Below are 22,271 nucleotides of genomic sequence, written 5' to 3'. Positions count from 1 at the left end.
CGAATGTTCATCATGTAATTATTCTTAATGATGTTACTAATTATTCTGCTTTGCATGATGATCTGCAAGGAATGCTGAGTGATCGAGTGGTTTTCAACACCGAGCACTCGACTTTCGAAATGTTGGAAGTACACTTGTCCCAGGTTCGAGCGTGACGAAGAGTCTAAGTTTGTAAAAAGAGTTGGTTGAGGTGTAGTGTTTGGTTGTTACGTTAGTTTGTCGACATTCCATTTTAAAATAAGAAATAATTTCTTTGTTTGATCGATGTGTTCCAGTGATGGAGGCTGTGACCAACTTGTTGGTACTCCGTCGGTCCTAGTCATACATTACATAACATAAATATAATTTATAATATATGAATAAAGGTAATTCTCATATTACAAGTTGGTTTTATAAGTATGAACTCATTTTCTATTACAATCTTAACATTTATCCTAATGAAATTTATTCAATCTATCATGTTACCTATTGTTGAATCCTTATTAAATCACTCATAACTATTTAATCTCACATTTTATAAAAAAAAAATGTTGAAGATCTAGTATTATAATAATAAAATCATTTTATAAAATATAAATGGAAACCATTATCCTTACAAATTAAAAGTTATGCATGAATGGATGTGTGAAATTTAAACTTACTCCCAAATAATAAAAAATTATGCGGTATATTATACAAGATAGTGGTTGAAATAAATACAAATAAAAATTAAATGTTGGAGATCCCACTTCAATTAGAGATGTGAGCATTTCATAGTATATAAGTGGGTGCAAACCTCACCTTATAAGTCGGTTTTACCAAGTTGAGTAAGACTTAAAATTCACTTCATAATATGCTATCAGAGTCATTTTCAAGCCTATCCTAGCGAATGTTTATTGGGCTTATCAGGCCACCCGCTATCAAACCGTTATCCGACTATCCATATGTTATCTCACGCACGAGGTGTTACTATCGACGTGAGGGGTATGTTAGAGATCCCACGTCGATTAAAGATTAAAGCATTTCATAGTATATAAGTGAGTGCAAACCTCACCTTATAAATTGGTTTTATAAAGTTGAGTTAGACTTAAAGTGCACTTCATAATATTAAATTTAAAATAATTTGGAGCATTACAAATGGATTAATTATTTATACGAGATGTACGAGTGGTTGAAATTAAATATTGTTTTAAAAATAAGAGAATGAAATTGAGTAAAGGGTTTAGTGACAGTGAATTCTGGATCCAATATATAGTTTTGTTTGGCTTGCTTAGTTTCGTGACTTAATCTTCAATCCATACAGTGTCTGAAATTTGAATATGTTTGTGTCTTGGAGGATCTCACAAACTTTGTTACTTTATCTTAATATTTTAAAGTCTGTTTTTCAGAAGTCGTAGGCATAGAGTTAAAAAACCAAATTAAGAATGATTTGCACTCAATAAAAAATAATCCAATGTAAGCCGAAATTGTAATGTGAACTCCCTTAGCCGCAACAAAACAAAACAAAACATGTTTGAGCCGAAAAGGTAAACCGTGAGCTATGGCATAATTAAGTGGAGTTAAGTTTAAGGTTTTATTATTTCTACTTGTCACCTCTGTTGCTGCTTTATTCGACATAACACATCTAAAATAAAGATAATTAAGTGGTGGAAGTAATAACATACACACACATACAATGTTAAGAAAGGGAAAAAATCTTTGTTAAGTCACACAACAAAATAAATTATCGCATTTTGTTCATATAATAGTTAATATAAACTCGCAATTGTTGATTGGACAAAATATTTGCTGAAATTGTCGCACGGCTAAACATTTTCTTCTTTAGTAAAATCATATTTTGTTTTGGTAATGATACTTACTCCCATAATTGGATGAATAATTGGATGAGAAGTATTTAATAAGTCCTTTATTTTGCTGATATATAAAATGAAATAAAAAAGGACTTTATGATTAAATGAAGTTTATTAAAGAAGTATTTAATTTTGTGATTTTTAATCCCACTTCGATTAATAGTAAAAAAGTATATTAAATATATATTGTTTCTACTAGGGAGATGGAACCTAGAGAACTATTGAAGTTTTCTTCTCCTTCCTTCGGCCGGTCAGGTTGCTGGGTGATGAACTGGGGTTCTTCTCGTCCTTCTACTTCTCCTTCGGCACTCGGTCTCGGGTGAACACCGGATGGGGTACCTGCGAAGGCGCTCCGACGCTCAAGTCAGTAAAGAGGGTGATCAGCGCTCTGGTAAGTGAACAATAATAAATGACATACATTTCTTCTTGGGATGTGTGCTATTTATATTATTTTAATGGGCTTACCTTATTGGGCCTGATTAGCAGAGTGGACCTCGCTTAGGGTTGTATTGCCTAATTCTTAATGACGGGTTAACATCACTGACCTTGGTTTGAGCGTTAACGGTAGTATGGGTCGGTCGGCCAGGTCGGTCGTGATGATTCCACTTGTCTCAGACACGCTTACCTGGTTTCGGCCAAGTCTCTTAGGTCTTGGTCGCCTCTAGGGGTGGCAATGCGGGCTGACTCGTCCTGCATAGGCCCGCCCCGCATAAGGGTAGGCCCGCGGGTCTGCGGGCCAGCCCGCATAAGAAATATTTTTATATAAAAATATTTTTTAAATAAAAAATTTTGATTTTTTATTTATTTAGATGCATTAGGTAAATGGTCTTATAATATTATTTTCATGAGACATGCAGAGTAAGATGTTATTAAAAAATTTAGAATGCGAAATATGAGGCTACATGAAGAAAATATGGGGGTGAAGAAAAAAATTTATATATTCTAAAGTTATGCGGGCCAACCTGCCCCGTCCCGCACTTGACCCGCACGGGTTGTGGGTTATGTGGGGCGGGCCTAAGCAGGCCATTGGGTTGAAATAGGCAACGCGCCTCGCGTTTTTTTCAGCGGGCCGCGGACCGACCCGCATGACCTGTCCCACTTTACCACCCCTAATCGTCTCGGCCAAAACTATCAGGACTCGGCCAAGTTCCCCCGGTCTCGTATATTGATAATTTATATCATTTGATGGTTTTCTCATTTTTTTTCCATTTTTTTTTGTTTTGCACTCGTGCTTGAGATACTGATTGCATGCATGTCTTTTTGCTCTATGTTGTTATGTAGGTGTGATTTTTTTTCCCTTAACAATAATAACTAGGGCTGTTATTTTGTCTTTTTTCTTTTGCGGAAGAAAAACAAGTTGGATACCAAAAGTAATGCACGCCTAAGAAAACAGAGACACAAAATAACTAGATGCAGCCATCAAATTACCGAGACATTTATTTTCCTTTATCTCAGCCACCATGATTGAGTTTTCTTTTTACCAAACAAATGAACATGCAATAATGTGAATGGATGCAATTCTGAAACCTAAAAGAGGAAAAGGAATTAAAGAGAAACACGCTTCAATTCCTGTCTCCTGTTTGGTGCCCCGTTCAAGTTTGAACAGACTTACCTTTCAAGTTTTCTTCTCTCAGTATTGTCAAATTGGGTGGCCAGTAAAAAAAAAAGGAGAAGATAAAGCTTAAATTGGATAATCATAAGAAATATCTATACTATAATCAAATCATTCCAACACACGTACGAATAAGAATTACACTTTAAATCTAATTTAACATACGAGCACTACTTAAATGAAAGTTTCTAAATTATCTTATCATATCACTCATAACATTCATTATCATTTAAGAGGTCTCTATTTTATTTTTGTCTTCAAACATAAGTAATGCACAAATTAGTCACGCAAACAAATACTGCACAAAACTTGCTTCTACCATTTTCTTTAAGAACAGAGACGAATTTCTTAAGTTTAGGGACAAACAAATTTTAACCCGTATTTTAATTTAAAAATCAATCGCTATACACCCTCTAGATTAAATATAAGCGAAAAAAAAATCATATATATTTTATGATTAAAGAATAAAAAAATTTAAACGTGTTTAATATTTTTTTTAAAAATATATTCAAATTCAAAAGTAAATCTAAATACTATCTTATCCTAATATATGACTTCATAGTTTAAAAATGCACTCTCTTTTTTTATGAAAACTAGAAAAGATCTTCTAAATTAGTATGAAAGTGAATAATTTTATATATATTTAAATGGAGAGAAACTAGAAATTAAAAATTAAGAATTCTTTTGATTTTTTCAGTAGTTAAGATATACATTATAGGATAAAAAAAATAAAAATAAAGTAAGATAAATATTAATCTGATACAATATGACAAGTTAAGGTAAGATAGTGATGGTATGATATGAATGAAAACAATATTAAAAAAATTATAACAATAATGATGTTAACACTACCATAACAATGTTAATAATTATATAAATGTTGGTATTAACCATGATAATAATGAAAAGATTATGATGAGAGTGGTAGAAATTTGTCTGATATGATAATGATTTTTTTTTATCAGCAAGAAAAAATAAATAAATATTAACCATTTTAGAGGTGGTTTAATATTTGTATAAAACTAAAATGTAAAACACTTTTCTCTGAAAGCTTACCACAAATATCTTATTAGAGTAACTAAAAAATAAGTAACAAACTGAAATGAAGATACATCAGAAAAACAACTACCTCATCCCAACCTTCTAAAAAATAAAAGGTCTGGAGTTTCAAAGTCTCTTGATCAAATACAAACAAACTAGAGGATCAAGGCACCAATCAGAATAAGAATAACTTGTAGGAAAAAATTTAGAAGTAACCAAAGACCATACCCTAAATTGAACCAAGGAAAATATTTCAAAATAATCAGTCACTTCACCTTTAAAAATGTGTTTATTCCTATGTCTCCAAATCTCACCAACAACTGCAATCCAAACACTTCCCCATACAACATTGACATAACAGGTACATTAACAAGTTTGAAATGCTAGAAGTGTGAAAAAGGATCATGATGATCTACCGACGTCAATCCTAACCAAGCATAACATTGGTTCTAAACAAGTCAGACAATTTTGCAAACAAAAAACAACTGTCTTGCAGTTTCCACTTTCACCCCGCAAAAACAACATAAGTTGCTAACGAATACTACCCCATGTCTTTCCAAGTTAGCCTTGAAAACAATCGAATTTAGCAGCACCCTCCCAGCTGTGATTTAAGCTGAAGGTAGAGCCTTAATCTTCCATAAGAATTCAAACAAAGACAAACTTTCCCCCTCAAAATTATCCCTTAAAATACTAGAAGCTGAAATTTCATATTCTTCTCCCATTCGAGCAGGCTCCTTCACCAAACTAACTTCCACTCCTAACTACCATTAGTCCAAACCCCAAAAGAATCTATATTAGCGTCTTTATAGTTACTCAAGGAAAATAGTTTCGGGAATTTGCTCTTCAGATCTTCATTACCCAAATATCTTCCCAAAATTTGACTTTCTTCCCATTTCCAACGCCCCACTCAAAGCAGTCCTCAAAATTCCTTCCCCATTCCTCCAACCCCCAAACTCCCTTCAGATCTCTCCACCATAAGACTGCTTATAAACATTTCTTTGTGCTTTCAGACATCTCCAACCTCCATACTTAGACTCAGGGATCTCTTTCCACAAACTGCCCTTGTTAGATCTCAAGTGCCAAATCCATTTTCCCAACAATGCCACATTGAATAATCTAAGATCCAGGATACCAAGATCACCAGTTTTACGTGGCTTACAAACTTTTTCCGAAGAAATCCAAGTGATCTTAATCCCTTCTGAATCCCATCCCCAGAGAAAGTTTCTCTGTAATTTCACAATTTTCTTCAGCATCAAAGTAGGCAACTTATATAAAGAAACATAAAACAACGGAATAGACGAAATGACCGACTTAATCAAAATAATCCTCCCTACCATCGAGAGGACTCTACCTTTCCATCTACCCAATATACTCTTGATTTTTTCTAACACTCCATCCCAAAACACACCTCTCTTGTGACACCCTTCCACTAGCATCCCCAAGTATTTAAAAGGTAATTTCATCACATCATAGTTGAGAATTGTTGCAAAGTGTTGAACCACAGACCGATCGACTCCCATCCCACCAGTTCTGCTCTTCAAGAAATTTACCTTAAAGTGGTAAACATGCTCTTTAAGTTAAATACGCTTTTAGTTTTTGCTTCGCAAAAGAACAAAGTATCATCTGCATATTAGAGCATGTTGTATAGACATCCAACCAACGAGATAGGTCTATAATCACAGAGTTGTTGAGAGTTATCCCTCCACCCTTCACCTCGTAACTAAGCCATTTACTTCGTACAAAATCCTTAAACCTTCCGTCCCTATACCAAACATCTAGACTTGTAAATGGTTTCAGGCCCCAATCCATGTGCAAGTCTTTTAACACTAAAGCACAATGGTCAAAAACTAATCTACTGATGATAAATTGTTTACTATCTGGCCAAACTTCCAACCACTCCCTCAACACCAAAATCCTATCAATTCTACTCTTAACTGACCCATTCGGTTCGTACCAAGTAAATTTTCTACCTACCATCGGAATATCCACCAGGTCAGTTTTAGTAATAAAGTCATTGAACCCTCTTATATCTCTATTATAATTAGTCACAAAAAGTAAACTTTTTCTCTCCTTCTGCCTTTGAACATAATGAAATCCCCTAATACGCACCGCACCCTATTATTGTGTCTCCTTCTAAACTCGCTAATCTCCTCCCAAATTAACTTCTTTTCCCTCAACGAGCCAGAGCTATAAACGTTCACGCCAACCTTCCACTCCCCTTCTATAACAAAACAATTATTTTCATTGTAAGAACTTAATAACCGAAACCAGTCTCTTCTCCACATTGTCATAATTCCACTTGCATTATTGCTAGAATCGATTTCAACCCATTTGATATCATTAGAACTCCAAAGGAGTAATTAACTCTCCCTATTGAGCTCCTCACACTTTGTCTCTCGTAAACAAATCATATATGCCTTCTCTTTACTAATTAAATCTCTTACATACTTTCTTTTAATACTCTTTCATATCCCCCCTGATATTCATGCTAACAATTTTCATCATCTGAAACATTGTTCTCTATCCTGTTACAATAATGATGACAATAATGGTGACGAATCAATGATATTTACTATAATGAAAATAACATGGTGATAAAAAAATGTTAATTATGACAATAACATCGATAACAATGATAAAAATAGTGATACAAATTTGAGTATAAAAAGTATAAAAATTATTATCATAAATGTGAGACTACTGCCAACAGAATAACATATTGAAAATGAAAAAAAATAGAGAGTATACATGATGATAAATACAACACCAAAGATAACGGAAATAATAATAATAATATTTATAATAATATTAATAATTACAACAACCTAAAATGATTATGACAATGGTGGTAGCCTAAAGTTATCCACACAAACCTTTAAAGAGATTAGAACATGTTGATGTGTATATTTATTTAATTTCTTCATGAATTTGGATGATTATGAGAAATTTGGATTCAAGTGAGAGGAAGGAAGAGGAAGTGAGGGAGAAAAGTAAAAGTGTATTGGTTATAGAATATATGTTATTGTAGAAGTGAATTGATTAGTAGGTAGGTGGTGTATGATAATGAATTCATAAGAAAAATCCAAATTGAATGAATGGATTTTCCGCCATGCAAGTCCAAAATGAAGTTGATGTTGGTGGGGCTCAGAAAATGATGTGCATTGGTTGTGAGTAACGGATAATGCATGAGAAGGTCAAGTTGGATCTGCAAAGTACAATCTCTGAAGCACATGTTGGATTTATTGCAATACAAAATGAAATGACAACACTAATTTGCTTAAGAGAAGAAAAATGTCTCACCCTTCAATTCACCTTCATTCTCCCTCTATCTTATCATGCATTAACTACCTCATTCATTATCCTCTCCCATCACAAAAACCCACACATTCTACAATTTCTTACCCACTCTCTTTTTTTATAATCCAAAATTATATTATTTTTATTAAAAATAAATAAAACAATTAGATGGTTTTTTTATGTAGATTGACAATATGTAAAAAATTTAAATTTAAATCATTGAAGTAATTTAAACATTAAAGAAAACTAAATTTGTAATACAATTAGATTTTAATGATGAAAATAGGTTAGGAATTTTTGTATAGAATACAAAACTACAATAAAATTATTAAATAAAAAATTAATTTTAAAAATAAAATATAATTAATTGTTATATTGACAAAATTAAATATTATTTTATAGATTAAAAATATTTATATTTAAATTTATTATTAATAAAAAATTATAAACTAATTTTTAAATTAGTATTCAATTAGTTAACAATGTTTTAATTATTAATTATTTTATATTTTAAAATTGATAGCTAATTAGATATCGATCACACTAATTTATAATTTTTTATTAATATTAAAATATTTTAAAAATTAATAATTTTATATTTTATGAAATAATATCTAATTTAATTAATATAATAATTAATTATTTTTTATTTAAAATTAGTTTTTATTTAGTAATTTGTTTAATCTACTTAATCTGATATACTACTCAAAAAATATATTAACAGAATTTTTAAAAGTATAATTTTGATATTAAAGAGAATTGATCCAAAAGGAAATAATTTATTGAAGAAAATTAGAACATTTAAAACATGAAAATAATTTTTTGGCGTACAAGCATAGTATCCTTTAAATGAAAAGTGTAAAGTAAAAAAATTATTGTTAAATCAATTTAAGGAAAAATTCAATGAAAAATATAAATGCAAGAGAAAGAGATTAATTCTAATAAAATACAGAACAATAAATCATAAAGTAAAGTTAACGATTCAAAAATTTAAAATAAATATAAGATAGCAGAAAATTTAGAAAGTGAAATTATCAAAAAGTAGAACTATAAAATTGCATCTAGAATTCAAGAAATTAGTGAACCTGAACTTCGATATTTCCCTATCTTATGTTTGATTTTTGCAGAGAGATTTTGTACGAGGTCTTTTTGTTCTCTTCCCACAAAATTACACAAAATTACATCAAAATTCCATTTGTAAGCATTTTGGAGGATCTACAATGTTCTACCAAAAGTTTCACTGATTGTAATTTATTGGGGCACATGTCTGTTTGGTGATTACAATCTTCTCGTGTTTTTATGAACCAATCGGAATTTGTCATTCCTAATAAGAATCATGATTATCAGACACCACGACTCTAATGAATAAAAAAAATTGTCCAAACACCCGTAGGAAGGTCAGTAATATCTAGAAAGGTATAAAAGTATTTAGAAAAAAAAGGAAAATAATTAAACTAGCTCCTTTATAATACGCGAAATATTACAAAGGTCGTAGGAAGTGTGAAGAGTTAAAGGGTTTGGCCCAATTGCTGTGTTAATTGAGACATTAATTGTTATGTTATGTGGGGCTGTTTCTTTCTGTACTTCCATAACCTTTTTAATATTCTTATACTTCAATCCAAAAAATTATTTTATTCTTAAAAAAATCTGATTCTTTCTGTACTTCCATAACTTTTTTAATATTCTTATACTTCAATCCAAAAAATTATTTTATTCTTAGAAAATTCTAGAATGTATTTTTTTTATTGTAAAATTTAGAAATATCTTTTGCATTCTACAGTAAATAAAATATATTTATATTTCAAAATGTATTTTTTAAAGCCAAAATGATTTTTCTGTCTACGTATGGGATACCAGAAAAGTTATGGAAATGCAGGAAGAAACAATCTATGGCGGAATGGTTGAGTTGAGTCAAAATCATCCAAAATTGAAAGTAGAAACCTTGGATTTGCTGATCTGCCAAAACATGCATCCAAAGATGCTTATCCCATCATATCTAAAGCCATGACATCTGCGTGAAACGCATCACTTGTGTTCATATTTGCTTTTCTTCTTACTTCACCAGGAACAATACCAATAATCCTCTTATGTGTTAATCTTCAATTTTTACAACTGCAGATATACATTATAACCGATTATTTTGACCAAAACTCATTATATTTTCATATTTTTTAAGGTTGTAATTGATTATATTCTTAATATAATTGAATATATTCCCAGTTTCATTAAAATAAGAACATTTCAAATACACGCCTATTCTTTTCATATTTAATTTTATTTAACTTTCCAAACAAGAACATTTCAGTAATTATTTAAATTATGAAATTTTCATCTTTTATTTTTTTAAATCGAGTACAAATTTACAACTTATTTCATCCAATTTAATCCAAGTTTACTTTATACTTTATTTCTTTTTCTTCAATTGTTCACTTTGCATCTTTAATTCAAACAAATACTAAAAATTGACAAATTCCAGTTTTTTTAACTAAACCTTTAACTTGGTAGTATTTTACATTCTGCTTAAAAATTTGCATTTGACATTTTATATATCTCATGCCAATCGCCGAATAGAATAATAATTTTACATAAAAACATTTCCAAGATAATTGAATTAAAAAACATCAAGTCCACTTTATTATTCATACGAATTCGATAGAGGGATCATAATTGATAACAAATTGTAAATAAATGCAAGTATAAGACAAATAATATATTGGTTTCCTTTATTTAAAGTATCCCTATTTAAAATAATAGAATAAATTCCTGTGAAGTTTTATAACAAAGTTAGAGGTATGTATTATCTACACCTGGTTAAGTTACTGGGAAAGTGATGTGGGTAATTTTGCTTTGTAAAAAGAAGGCCGCCTCAAAGTTGGTAAATTAGATAGAGCATCCCCTCACTCATTATTTACTGCTCCAAACTCCAGAGGTTACTAAATTTTAATTCCTTCTATACTTTCTACATAATACACCACACTCTGTATCGTTCCAAAGGTTAGATCCTACTTTCACAAAAGAGTCACTCTCTCTACTACTAATCTTGCTACTAATCCTACCACTATCTAACCCTCTATGCTGTGAAGTTGTGTTAGAATGCAAACAAGAATTGTATACAGGACGGTCTTTCTCCACACTTGAACCTGTGGAAATGCACAAACCAGCTGCATCAGGAGAAACAGAATCGTATCGGTCCATATCAGAGAGGGGGGAATGTCGAGAGTTTAAGGGGGAAGATGAGGATGACCAGGATGTGTCAGAATCTGAATTCTTCCACGCACTGCTCCACCCATTTCCCGAATCACCAAATAGATAATCAGTGAAGTCATCTGTACTGGCTGAATCACAGGTACTATCTGTACTGCAAGAACCTTCATCAGAATTGCTGCTAATGAGGGATGAACTATCACTCGACGAGTCTTCCTCTAAAATCTTTTTCAGGTGGTGAAACTTTGAATAGAAAGACTCCAAGGCAGGTGAACCATCTGGAGAGATGGAACTATCGACATTTTCAGCAACACCAGAATTCGTAGATATATATCTTGCTTTCGTTGCAAGAGTCTTTCCGCTAACTTTACTTTTTGAATCCGAGGATAGTATTCTGTTCCTAATTAATCTTGGAGCCCTTGGCGAGCACCTACAACGTGATTCAGACAATCAGAGAAGCCAAGAGAAAATGTAGTTAAAATTATCATTGAAGCCACCAATTAATGTCTTAAAAACTGGCTGGTTCGATTGGCCAGACTTCAGAAGAAAAGCTGGCTTACCTAGCATATAAAAGCATATATGCTCCTTTTGTCAAGACTCTCTCCAATTCAACAGCCGTCACCTGCAAGACATACATACGGCAGATGGTTAAATCAAGTAAAATACAAGTAAAAACCACAACAAATGTTCTGTACATCTCCTTTTGTTTCGTAATACAACAGCGATTTAAGGACACATTCATCCACTGAACACGACAGTAATTTCATCCCAGAACAAAATTATTTTGGAAGGAAACTGGCTTGCAGAGCTTCCAATCCTGCTGAACCTCTTGCACCACCTTTTTCATTTGTGTACCTTTGCATGAATTCTTTCAGTTTAATTGTGGCAATAAGGTGCTCAAGACAGGGAAGACAGAACAAAACAAAAGGGCGTCACTTGCCAAAGACTATGGAGAGACCAGACACAGTTGCCAGAGAAGACAGAGGTAACAGCAACAGCAACATAGGAGAGGCAGAGAGAGGTTTGAGAAGAGACAAGAGAAACAAGGGGATGTCGCAGTTCATAGGGCTTTTTTGGAATAGCCTCTGCCTCATAGCACTCTACGGCATCCGCAACAGCTGGCTACACTTATTTTGGGACAGCTGTGAGAATTGGATTATTTTGATAATCGATTATTGATAATACGATTATAATCAGACAGTTTTTGTTCAAGTATCTTTGCTTAAGTGATTTTAGGATAACAAAGTGTGTTTGGGTACCCAAAAAATCAGATTATACATAAAATTGCCAAAAGGCCATATAGTTTCATTATTAATATATTATTCAAATGCATGGGTAGTTTGGGAATTACTTTCTAAAAGTAAAATAAATTGTCCCAATTTAAGCAAAAAGTTGGACTCAAAGATGCAACAAGATATTATTACCTTTTAGAAGAAAAAAAAACATGTTGGAATTTAAGTTGTGTTTGAAATCTCATTTCGCTTATAAATATAACCAAATTAATAATGTATAGATAGATGCAAATATCAATTTTCAAGCCAGTTTTGTGAGTTTAAATTCTAGGATGACTACAGATCCTAACGAAATTAGATCCATCATATCTATTAGACCATCCATAAATATTTATTTCCATGCTTGAGATGTTTAGTCTTTGGCATGAAGAGGTGTATTAAAAATTCTGGATTGACAAGAGATATAACTAAATTATGATATACTCATACTAATAAATTATAATATATCAGTACGTACAAATTTCATATTTCAAACTGATTTGCCTAAACAAGATTATTTTTTAATAAACAGCTGAAATACATAGGAAAACCACTGAAATGGGGAAATTCCATCTTTCCCAAATACACTCTTAACCTTTCCACTACAGCAGCCCCTGTAGTAGCCAGGGGATGGTCTGCCACTACAGTAGCACTATAGCATCCCACTTATATCCCTGACTTTTTTTTTAATTTTATATTTGTAATTTGTAAAGCATTCTTGATAAATTTTGGTTCTACATTGTTCACTCCTCAGCGGACTTGAATCAATTAGCAATAGAAATAACAGTATCTGTTATGATTAGAGTATTAGAAAACTGTTAGTCAGTAACTCCAACAGTTACACTGTCAATTAGTGGTTAAAGAAGTAACTCAAAGGATAATAAGGGTATAACTAGGAGGAAAAGGGAGAGTAGAAAGCATCTTCAGTTTTTAACTGTAGTTGGGAGAGAGAGTCCAGATCTCTCAGACACCTGGAGGAGTCTTTATTGACATCTCATCTCAGCATTAGTATCTCTAGCCTTCAATCCAGGTCAAGATGGAGATGTTCCTATCCTATCAAATGCTTTCCATTTCTTTCTCCGATATTCTAACCCAGTGCTATCATATATTCAGTTTATGAAACACGAAGGTCCATGCACTACTAATTAAGAAAATCATACCTAGAAAAGTACATTTGGGAACCAAAAGTGAATTGCTCTTATAATTGGGAACAAACGCAAAAGGGACTTACCACACTGTCATCAACCTTGAACCACCTGTTCTGGATATTCTTCACATAGGACACATAATGACCCGAAAAGGCAGCATTCATGGTATCTAAGTGAACAACTACCCCATACAATCTGTATACGGGTGATTTATCACTAGTCCCACTCATGAAAGGTGCCAAGTTAAGTATTTCAGGAAATTGAATAGGCTTGTTGAGCTTCCCAAATTTCCCATGCTGCAATAAGACGTAACAACTAAGCAAAACTCTGCATACATGCTGCATATAATGCAGGCAAAATAACATTGTCTTGGAATTGAATTCATGACATACCTGAAATCTCTTTAATGCAACAGTAAGAACATTGGGTGCCTCTGAAACTGTCAGCTTCTTCTTGGCCTTCTCGTAAGATTTGCATCTTCAAATGGAAATAGTTTAATAACACAAGGAAAAACTTTTGAGTACAAGTTCTCCAAACAAAATTCCAACTAAAATCCAAAATAAGAAAACATTTGCATACCACCCAAAGACCAAATAATGATATGAGAGACGATAGCATTTTGAATGGATGCCAAAAATCATAATTTTGTAAAAAGCTAGAGTCATAACTTGGTGGCCACAATAAAATAAGCTTTACAAGGTTGATTTGACAGATTATCTTGCATGCCAAACATTATGGCACAGGCTGTGTAAACTTGTGAGATTAGGTTGTGCAATGCTTTCTTCTATGTACAGCCAAGAATCAAAGAAAAATAATGCATTAATAGTGAATCCGTCATAGAAAAAATTTAAACCAAAAACCATAAGCGTTAATTTTCAAATTCTGATTTAACTGAAGATCACTAAAAGGACTTGCCCACTTATAATGGCCTAGGATCCATATGATATAGGCTCAATGAAGGTAGGCCATGTACAAGGCATTCTAACACTTGCCATTTAGCACATGCCTAAACATTTTCCCTAATTATGCAACATCTTTTAGTTAATACTAAGTTGATTCTTGAGAGGAAACAGAATTAACTTACAAAACCTTACTCATAATGGCACATAAAAAGATGATAAAATTAAGAGGCATTTTATTGGGGTGAGGCTGTTCTTCCCTTGAGAGGAGACATCCCAGACCTAACTTCTCTTATCCAATTTAAGAGGTCTGGTTGGATAAGTTTCACCACAGACACTTTCTAAGAAAAGAAAAATGAAATGAATTTTTCCATTAACTAAAATTAATTCATGCACAGGTTAATTTTTAAAGTTTTTTCATATTAACTTGTCTAAAAGATGGTTTTTAACTTGTTTCAGTTTTTTCTCCTAAAAGTGTTTATGATAAAAGTTATTCAAACAGGCCGAATGTCAAAGTAACAGATCTACATGATCCTATTATGTGCCAACAGTTAAATTCTAAAATTTTGGATTTAATCTACCCTAAAAAATCTGTAGTCCCTTAACTCTCCCTATGAAGATAATGGTCAAAATGCACTCAGAAAAGGTTCTTTTTATTTTCATTGTATGAAAAAAAGGGCAGCCAAAAAATCACCCAACCTGACACAGTGGTACTTGTTTTCCCCATCCAGAGTCTCAGTGCTTGTAAACCGTTGAAGGGCATCCACCAGGGTTGTTATATCCCCTTCTATCTCAACAGTCAGATCCATCATCCTTTCTTGACGCTCAGACTTCCCTCCACATTTCATGCATTTTATCTGCCAAATGAGGAGAATGTTCATTTGTCCCTTTTACTTCCAATTAGCAGATTATAATGACAATAATAATATCATTATCTATTTCATAAACATGTGCAGACGGCTCCGCATTTCATGCATTTTATCTGCCTAATGAGGTCAATGTTCATTTGTCCCTTTTACCTTAATAAGCATATGTCAGGATGACAATAATAAAAAAATTATCTATTACACATGCCAACACTGTATTACACTTATGACAGGAGAAAAGGAAAAACATAAAAGATAATTGAGAATTACTTTTCCAGATAGAAATAAAGATTACCTTTGATCGAAGGTAACCTCCAAATGTTAGACCCATTAAAGTAGTGTCCTCTACCAAGGAGCCCAATGCATTAACCCCAGCTTCCATAAGGCAAACAGATTGCATTGTGTCAATAACATGCCTGTCAATTGTCAAGTGTGTCATCATTCATTTAAAAGGAAATACAAAACAATGTTCAGGCTATATTACGTGGATTAAAAGGTGAAAAAATACCTAAGAAATTCATGTGCATCTTCTTCTCTTCCATTAGTAAGCTGACTCCCAATATTCTGTAAATGAGAGATTATGCTCACAGGAGATACTGAAGATTTTGTATCCTTTGACTTCAAAATCAATCTTTCAAATTCGCAGGTGAAACACCATTTTTTATTTGCACCTAAAATTTGCATAGAAGATATTTAAGCTACAGAAACACTTACAACTAACAACACAATATTCAGTAAATAACGTAGGTGTGATTCCATAATGGAACTTCTGATGGCATACATACATGATTTAGAATGTAATCCTTGAAGCAAATAAGCAGTCAGTGGCGGTGTAAATGCTAAGCACTGAAGTACAGCATTAGCATAACAACTGCAAAGTTAAAAAAAAGGTGAATCTTCCACCAAGCACAGTGGAGGAGCAATTGATTCAACACAAGTCGAATAACCTAACTATTCAAATCAATCATTGAATAATAATGTAAAATATAATATCCTTATCAGCAAGGCAAGGAGACAATAATACACACTACAGAGCTATACTGCAAAAGTATAAATCCACATATAAGATGGAACCAATTATCTTTTAAATGTTTATCTTAAATAATTTGAAAATACCTGTTTCCGCAATTTATAAATCCAAATGGGCATAACTCCACCTTGTTCGAGTTATAAAGCTTGACAAACAATTCATACGGGAAAAAAACCTGCAACAACTATAAATATGAGGTAATAATATTTCGAAGCACAAAAGAATGCAAAAAAAAAATGTTTTAGAAGAACCTTGTCATTGTGTCTTTCACCAATATCACTACCAACAGATAATGGAAAGTTCTTTGACATATTTGATCCTCTAAACTGATCAACAACTTTCAAAACAGAAGTTTTTATGTCACTTTTAGAATTTGCAGAACAGCTAGCAACACGAGAGGAAGTGACAGCACAAGTTCCAAATTCAACCTCATTATTCCCATGTTTTGTACTAGTATGAGAATGCTCTTTAGTTTCAGAAGCTAAATTAGAATCAGCATGGTCAAGCTTCAGGCATCTAATCTCAGTAGACTTCAAGGTGCTGCAATGGTTTTCCACAACATGATTTGATACCTCAGTGACAGTCGATTGCAAGTTATGGATGCTCAAAGCATCTGCACAAACTGAATCTTTGCCAACACTGGAGGATTGAAGGGAGAAAGATGATGAAGGTGGCCTGGAGCTGTCTTTAGATTCCAAATGATCAGATTCAGAACCACTTGGAGTAACATAACTCCTCACATTAGAAACTTTGCTGTTGGGGAAAGAGAAATTCCTCCCCTTTGAAGAATTCATGTTGTCATTCTCAGACCCAATACAATTTGGAAAAGCATTATCAGATACAGAACCCTTCATCTTGGTATCTCGTACATGTGAAGGAGGAATGGCACTGAATGAAAAGTGAAATGAAGATTCAGAAACAATCCTTTTACCCGCTGATTTATCAGAATAGGATGGATGAGTGTCATTCTTAGAATCATCTTTAATCCCATCAAGTGCTTTATCCCAGAATCCAGGAATCACTGTAGAAGGGTCATTTGTGTTCCCCTTATACACACTTGAACCCGAATTGTCATTTGATGCAAACTTACTCTCGTCTTTACTAAAACCAGGTCCAATATGATTTGATTTATGCATTGTAGAAAAACCATCTATTGAATCAACCAAACTAGCAAACTTCGGTGAAGAAGACATGGTTACACCCTCGCTATTGTCATTAGTGTTGTCAGGAATGTCAAGGGTGGAATCAACAAAAATATGTCCATCTGATCTGTCATGCTCATTTGAAATGACACTCTCACAGACAGAGGAATCATCAGATGAATCACTGGAACCCGTGGAAGCTGAGAATCCAGAAAAAGAGTTACTGGACAAGTCCGAATTGGAATCTGTTATATGTCCTTCTGCAAGGGACTGAAATCTGATATTCTCATCATTCCCAGATAAAACTTTTGGAGAAAAGCAGATATCAGAAATTGGAGGCTTTTCAAAGGATGATTTATAGTCTGTGTTTTCACATTCTGACTTCTCACCAGAGATTCCAGAGTAGCCTTGTTCTACCACCTTGCTGCCAAGATCACTTGTTACATCATAACTTCGGTGGATTGTGCTGGGAGGACCGCATTCTAACTTGTGACCTTGCCGCCAATGAACAGTTTGGCACTCAAAGGAACTGAAACATCACAAACCAAGCATGCAACACTATAAATTGAAAGACAGTGAAACATGCAGACCGAAAACAATGAATTGGGACCAAGGTAATACATAATGTCAGAGTCAGCTAGACCATTCACCGTAGTATATAAATGGGATAGTCCAAAAACCAAAACTATGGCTTAATATTCTCCCCACTAAAGAAAAATTATTTTAAAAAAAACATTTTCTCTTCCTAAAGGTTTCCACATGAACATGTAAAAAAAATACAATCTAGTGATCTCACTGTCGTCGAAGAATGAGATGAACATGAACAAGAGCTCCTGTAGGATAGTACTTAACTAAAAAGCCAGATATTTTGTATATTTATCTTGGTGAAGTGAACACAATTTAAAAAATGTGGAGTTTGTTTTAGAAACCACAAGATACAGCACTCCAGAAAACGAGATAAAAAATCATATTCCCAGTTTCCAACAATATTTAATAAAAGAACTGAACTAGTCGGATTCTGAATAAATGAACCCCATAATCCATGCCACATTAAAAATAACACTCTTATTTAAATTATTCAGCACAATTGCAAAACGCACCAGTAGCGAACGGATTTGCACTGAGCGCAGCGCGCAGTGGCGGGAAAATAGCACAAGGCACATTGATTGCTTGGAGTGGCAGAAACCGCCGTGCCATACGCAAATGATGCTTCTTTCTCGGCCCTGGCAGTTTCCTCTGCGGCCAAAACCAAAAGTCTCCTAATCTCCCTCTTCCTAGTCTCCGAAACCTGCCATCTACGGATAATTATGAGGCCGATCACCGGCAGCACTAGACAAAGCACCAGAAGGATCAGGCTCGAAAACCCTAGATCCCCGGTGACACGCATTTATCCTGCACCCCACACACATCCAGCGCCACCAACACACCCTAAGCAGCTACTATGAGGAACACACATAAATTGGTCCAACTGCCGTGCGGAAAACCCCAAGAAATCCTCAACCGAACCCCAAATGAGTGGACCGTGAGAAATAAGCGGCAACCCGTGATTGTGGGATTAACGAGGAGAGTAGAGTCCGTGAGTTGGAAATGTACGTGGATCGTGGATCATAATCGCGAATAAAGTGGGGATGGTACTGGAAATTGAAAACGACGGAGCGAAACTCAGTGTGGTGGTCGTTTTGTTGCTATGTTAGGTTGGGATGGAGAAAAAGTTTGTAAGGAAGGAAGAAGAAAGAGATGATAGAAAACGCGGTAAATGTAAATAAAGAGGGTATCTAATAATTTAATTTAATTTATTAATTATTTATTGATACCGATGGTTTGTCGAGGGAAAGGAATTTGGTCGTTGGAAAGCGTGAATTCTCCGTTGGTTCGTTGGATTCTTCGTCATCTCAAATACTGTTCCTTGATTCGGGTCCAGAATCTGGAAACGGGTCGGGTATGGGTTGGTGTAATAGAATGCAAGGCACGTGAAGGTGGGGCTTTGATGATTTGAGATTGGGGCATGAGGCGGTGGAGGTGGGCCCAGGATGATGGTCGTAAAAATGGCTTCATTCTAATTCTTGCTTTTGGTGGAAGAGATTCCACGGAATTAACCATTTTGCAAGTAATTATCAGCTTAGGTGTGGGTCGGTGCTACTGCCCAAACATGCCCTTTCATTGTAAGCAAAGGATACTTGACTTCATTCATAACAATTTTTACCATTCACAACTCTCTCTCTTCTATTTTTATTTTTAATTGAATATTTTCAATGCATTTAAATGTCTAACATTTATTTGTGACATTTTTTTTGACTTTGAATTGTCTATTTTACAAGTTTGAAACTACAAGAAAAGGAATAAAGGAGTTGTCTAACTTTGAATTTAAGTCCCACTTGGATGTTAAGGAAATTTATTGAACAAGATCATGGGTTATTGTAAATATTTTAATGTCTTCAATTTATGGGAAATAAAAGTAAAATTTAAAACCAAGATCAACCCATTAATAGTAACCAAGGATGATTTTTTTCTATATAATATATTAAAATAAAATAAAAATGACATGTATCAAAAAGGAAGAAGGCAAGTGATCATGAACATTTATGAGATATTTATTAAGAAATTATTGGTAGAAAAAACTATTAAAACAATTATTACTATTACATTTTAGTATGATTGGTATGCATTTTAAACGTATTTTAATTGAGAATTTTATTATTTATTTCTTAAACAATGTCTTTAAGACATTAAGTATTAGAGATTTTGAAACATCTTACTTATAAAAGAGTTGTTTTTGAAAAAAATAATAATATATTGACAATTCATCAAATTATAATTAAAAAATAACAATTAAATTAATCAAATCACAATTCCAAAATGTGCAGTTTTCAAGATATGTTGCATGTAGTATACTTTAAAGGACCTGGTACTTGTCATTGCATACACAGAAAAACATACTTTTAATAAATAAATAAATTAATTAATTAATATTTTAACTATTTTCATTATAATTTTTAATTTAAATATTATAATATTATTACAAAGGGTTGTTCAATAGTGTTATTTACTGTGCAGTGTTAATACAACTTTTTCCTACTTTATAATACTAAACTTATATCATTATAAAACATGCCTTTTCAACTTGTAGGTTTCCAGACAAAGGAGAACCTCACAGAAAAATGCTAATTAATTAGTTAATTAGGCAGAAAATAATTAAAGTTCATTTTGTCTCTATTTAACAATTAGTGTTGTAAATAAACTGTAATTTTCTTTTTTAGTATTAGATTCAGATTCTTTAAATGACAATTTGAATTCAATTTTTTTAAATATTTAAATTATATTTTATAATTTATTTTAATTTAACTTTTTCTGCTCATTTGGACCTAAAAAGTTACACAAAAACAGTATTCTGTTCATAGAAAAGTGCAATCAAACCTTTTTTTGACAGCCGAAGTACAGTCAAATAGTTAGAAAATGATAAAAACGTACTAAGTACATATTTGACTTTTTTTCTCTTTTCATGACCACCAAGTCCATTATGTTATACTCATGCTTCATTTTTTTCCTACCATATATTTGACACATCTTGAAAGTAAATACTTTTTTTAATAATATGTAAGTTTTTTTTTTGAAAAAAATAATAATTAGTACATGATCTATTAAATATATTTTTTATTGTATTCAAAATAATTTAAATATAAAAAATATTACATCAATTGTTTGTGAAGGAGTCAATGAGCTTGCCATGTCCCTATTGATGACAAATTTGGTTTCACGTGGTGAAAGAGCTATAACTTATATTATTTTGTGAGAAGGTTGTGTTGCATAGTTAAAAAATTAGTTATACTTTTCCTATCCTCTTTTGTCACCTAACCAATTTGAGTTTGTGAAACCAATAATGTTCCACTTGAAATAAATTACCAAATTCAAAGAGACCTTTGCACATGTCTTGAGATTCTCTTACTTACACTCGTGTTCTATTGATTCTCCATAAATACTATTGACTAAGCCCCAACATATCTCAAGATCCTATTTTTTTAAAGAGTGTATGATTTACATAATCTTATTACACATATTTTATACTGTAAATTCCACATTTTTTATAGAACTAGGTGTACTGTTGAGTTTATTCAGTACATCCGTACTTTGTTTAAGAAGAAACAATCCCTTATCAGTGAGCAGAAATTCCAAAATCAAAAAAAGTGAGAGAGTGTTCCTAAGTTTATCATTTCAAAAAAATTTCCATTTGTCTTTTAAAATTTGTATTATTTTCTCTCATGGTCAACATATTACCTGTATGAACACACAACAACAAAGTTATTGTACCCAATCACCTCTTTCACATACATTCCACACTCAACACTCAATAGAGCCAGATTTTTTTTTATAGATATTGGTGATATGTTAACACTACAAAAAATAAAAAACATTAACTTCACAAATCAATAAAATAATATTTTAATCATATTTAATTTATTTTTTAATTTAAAATATTATATTATTATAATAATTTACTGTGTGTGATGTAAAAAAAAAAATCCTTTTTCAGACAAGAGTTAATCAATCCTCGTCAATTTTATTTTTCTTTCAATCCATAAAAAATGTTTGTTAATTTGGATGATCTCGATGTATATCGTATGATCTTAGTGATGTATAGGTTATCTCGATCATGAATAGTACAATTTAGATGGTCCTAAGAGTCTAAGTGTATTGATCATATATCTCAGTTTTAAGTAGACTCATATCAATATCATGTAGGTCATTTCGACCATGTATGATCTCCTTGTTCGATGATCTCAACCTAAATTTTTGAAGATGTTATAAGAAAATGTTGACAATGTATTTCATGTAAACGATCTCGACATGTAGATTACACTCTTTAGATGGTCTCGGTATGATTTTGGTCAACCATCTCAGTCGGCCATGTACAATATATTTGAGACGGTTGTGAGA

At 32.8% G+C, this 22,271-nt stretch overlaps 1 protein-coding gene across 1 annotated transcript; it reads right to left on the bottom strand.

The window, feature by feature from the left end:
* Positions 1 to 10,476: 10,476 nt before the first annotated feature.
* LOC137820141 (ubiquitin carboxyl-terminal hydrolase 16-like) lies at positions 10,477 to 19,207 on the bottom strand. The gene is made up of 11 exons (XM_068623992.1): positions 18,440 to 19,207; positions 16,449 to 17,868; positions 16,284 to 16,372; positions 15,953 to 16,038; positions 15,676 to 15,838; positions 15,463 to 15,583; positions 15,001 to 15,158; positions 13,795 to 13,879; positions 13,486 to 13,698; positions 11,544 to 11,605; positions 10,477 to 11,413 (listed from the first exon to the last, which is right to left on the bottom strand). Exons 1-11 carry the CDS (start codon positions 18,724 to 18,726, stop codon positions 10,720 to 10,722), a joined length of 3,378 nt encoding a protein of 1,125 aa, XP_068480093.1. The 5' UTR covers positions 18,727 to 19,207; the 3' UTR covers positions 10,477 to 10,719.
* Between the last annotated feature and the right edge of the window lie 3,064 nt (positions 19,208 to 22,271).

This window comes from Phaseolus vulgaris, chromosome 9 (assembly GCF_000499845.2).
Source record: "Phaseolus vulgaris cultivar G19833 chromosome 9, P. vulgaris v2.0, whole genome shotgun sequence".
Lineage (NCBI taxonomy): Eukaryota > Viridiplantae > Streptophyta > Magnoliopsida > Fabales > Fabaceae > Phaseolus > Phaseolus vulgaris.
The sequence above is the reverse complement of the archived record's forward strand: the minus strand, read 5'-3'. Positions and strand labels throughout refer to the sequence as shown.

What these genes read in the sequence shown, in the direction of transcription:
- LOC137820141 (XM_068623992.1), bottom strand. Translation starts at nt 18,726, where the DNA reads ATGCGTGTCACCGGGGATCTAGGGTTTTCGAGCCTGATCCTTCTGGTG. An exon ending in GATGCACATGAATTTCTTAG is followed by an intron (nt 15,584 to 15,675) that starts GTATTTTTTCAC and finishes GACAATTGACAG; the next exon opens with GCATGTTATTGACACAATGC. An exon ending in TATATGCTTTTATATGCTAG is followed by an intron (nt 11,414 to 11,543) that starts GTAAGCCAGCTT and finishes ATCACGTTGTAG; the next exon opens with GTGCTCGCCAAGGGCTCCAA.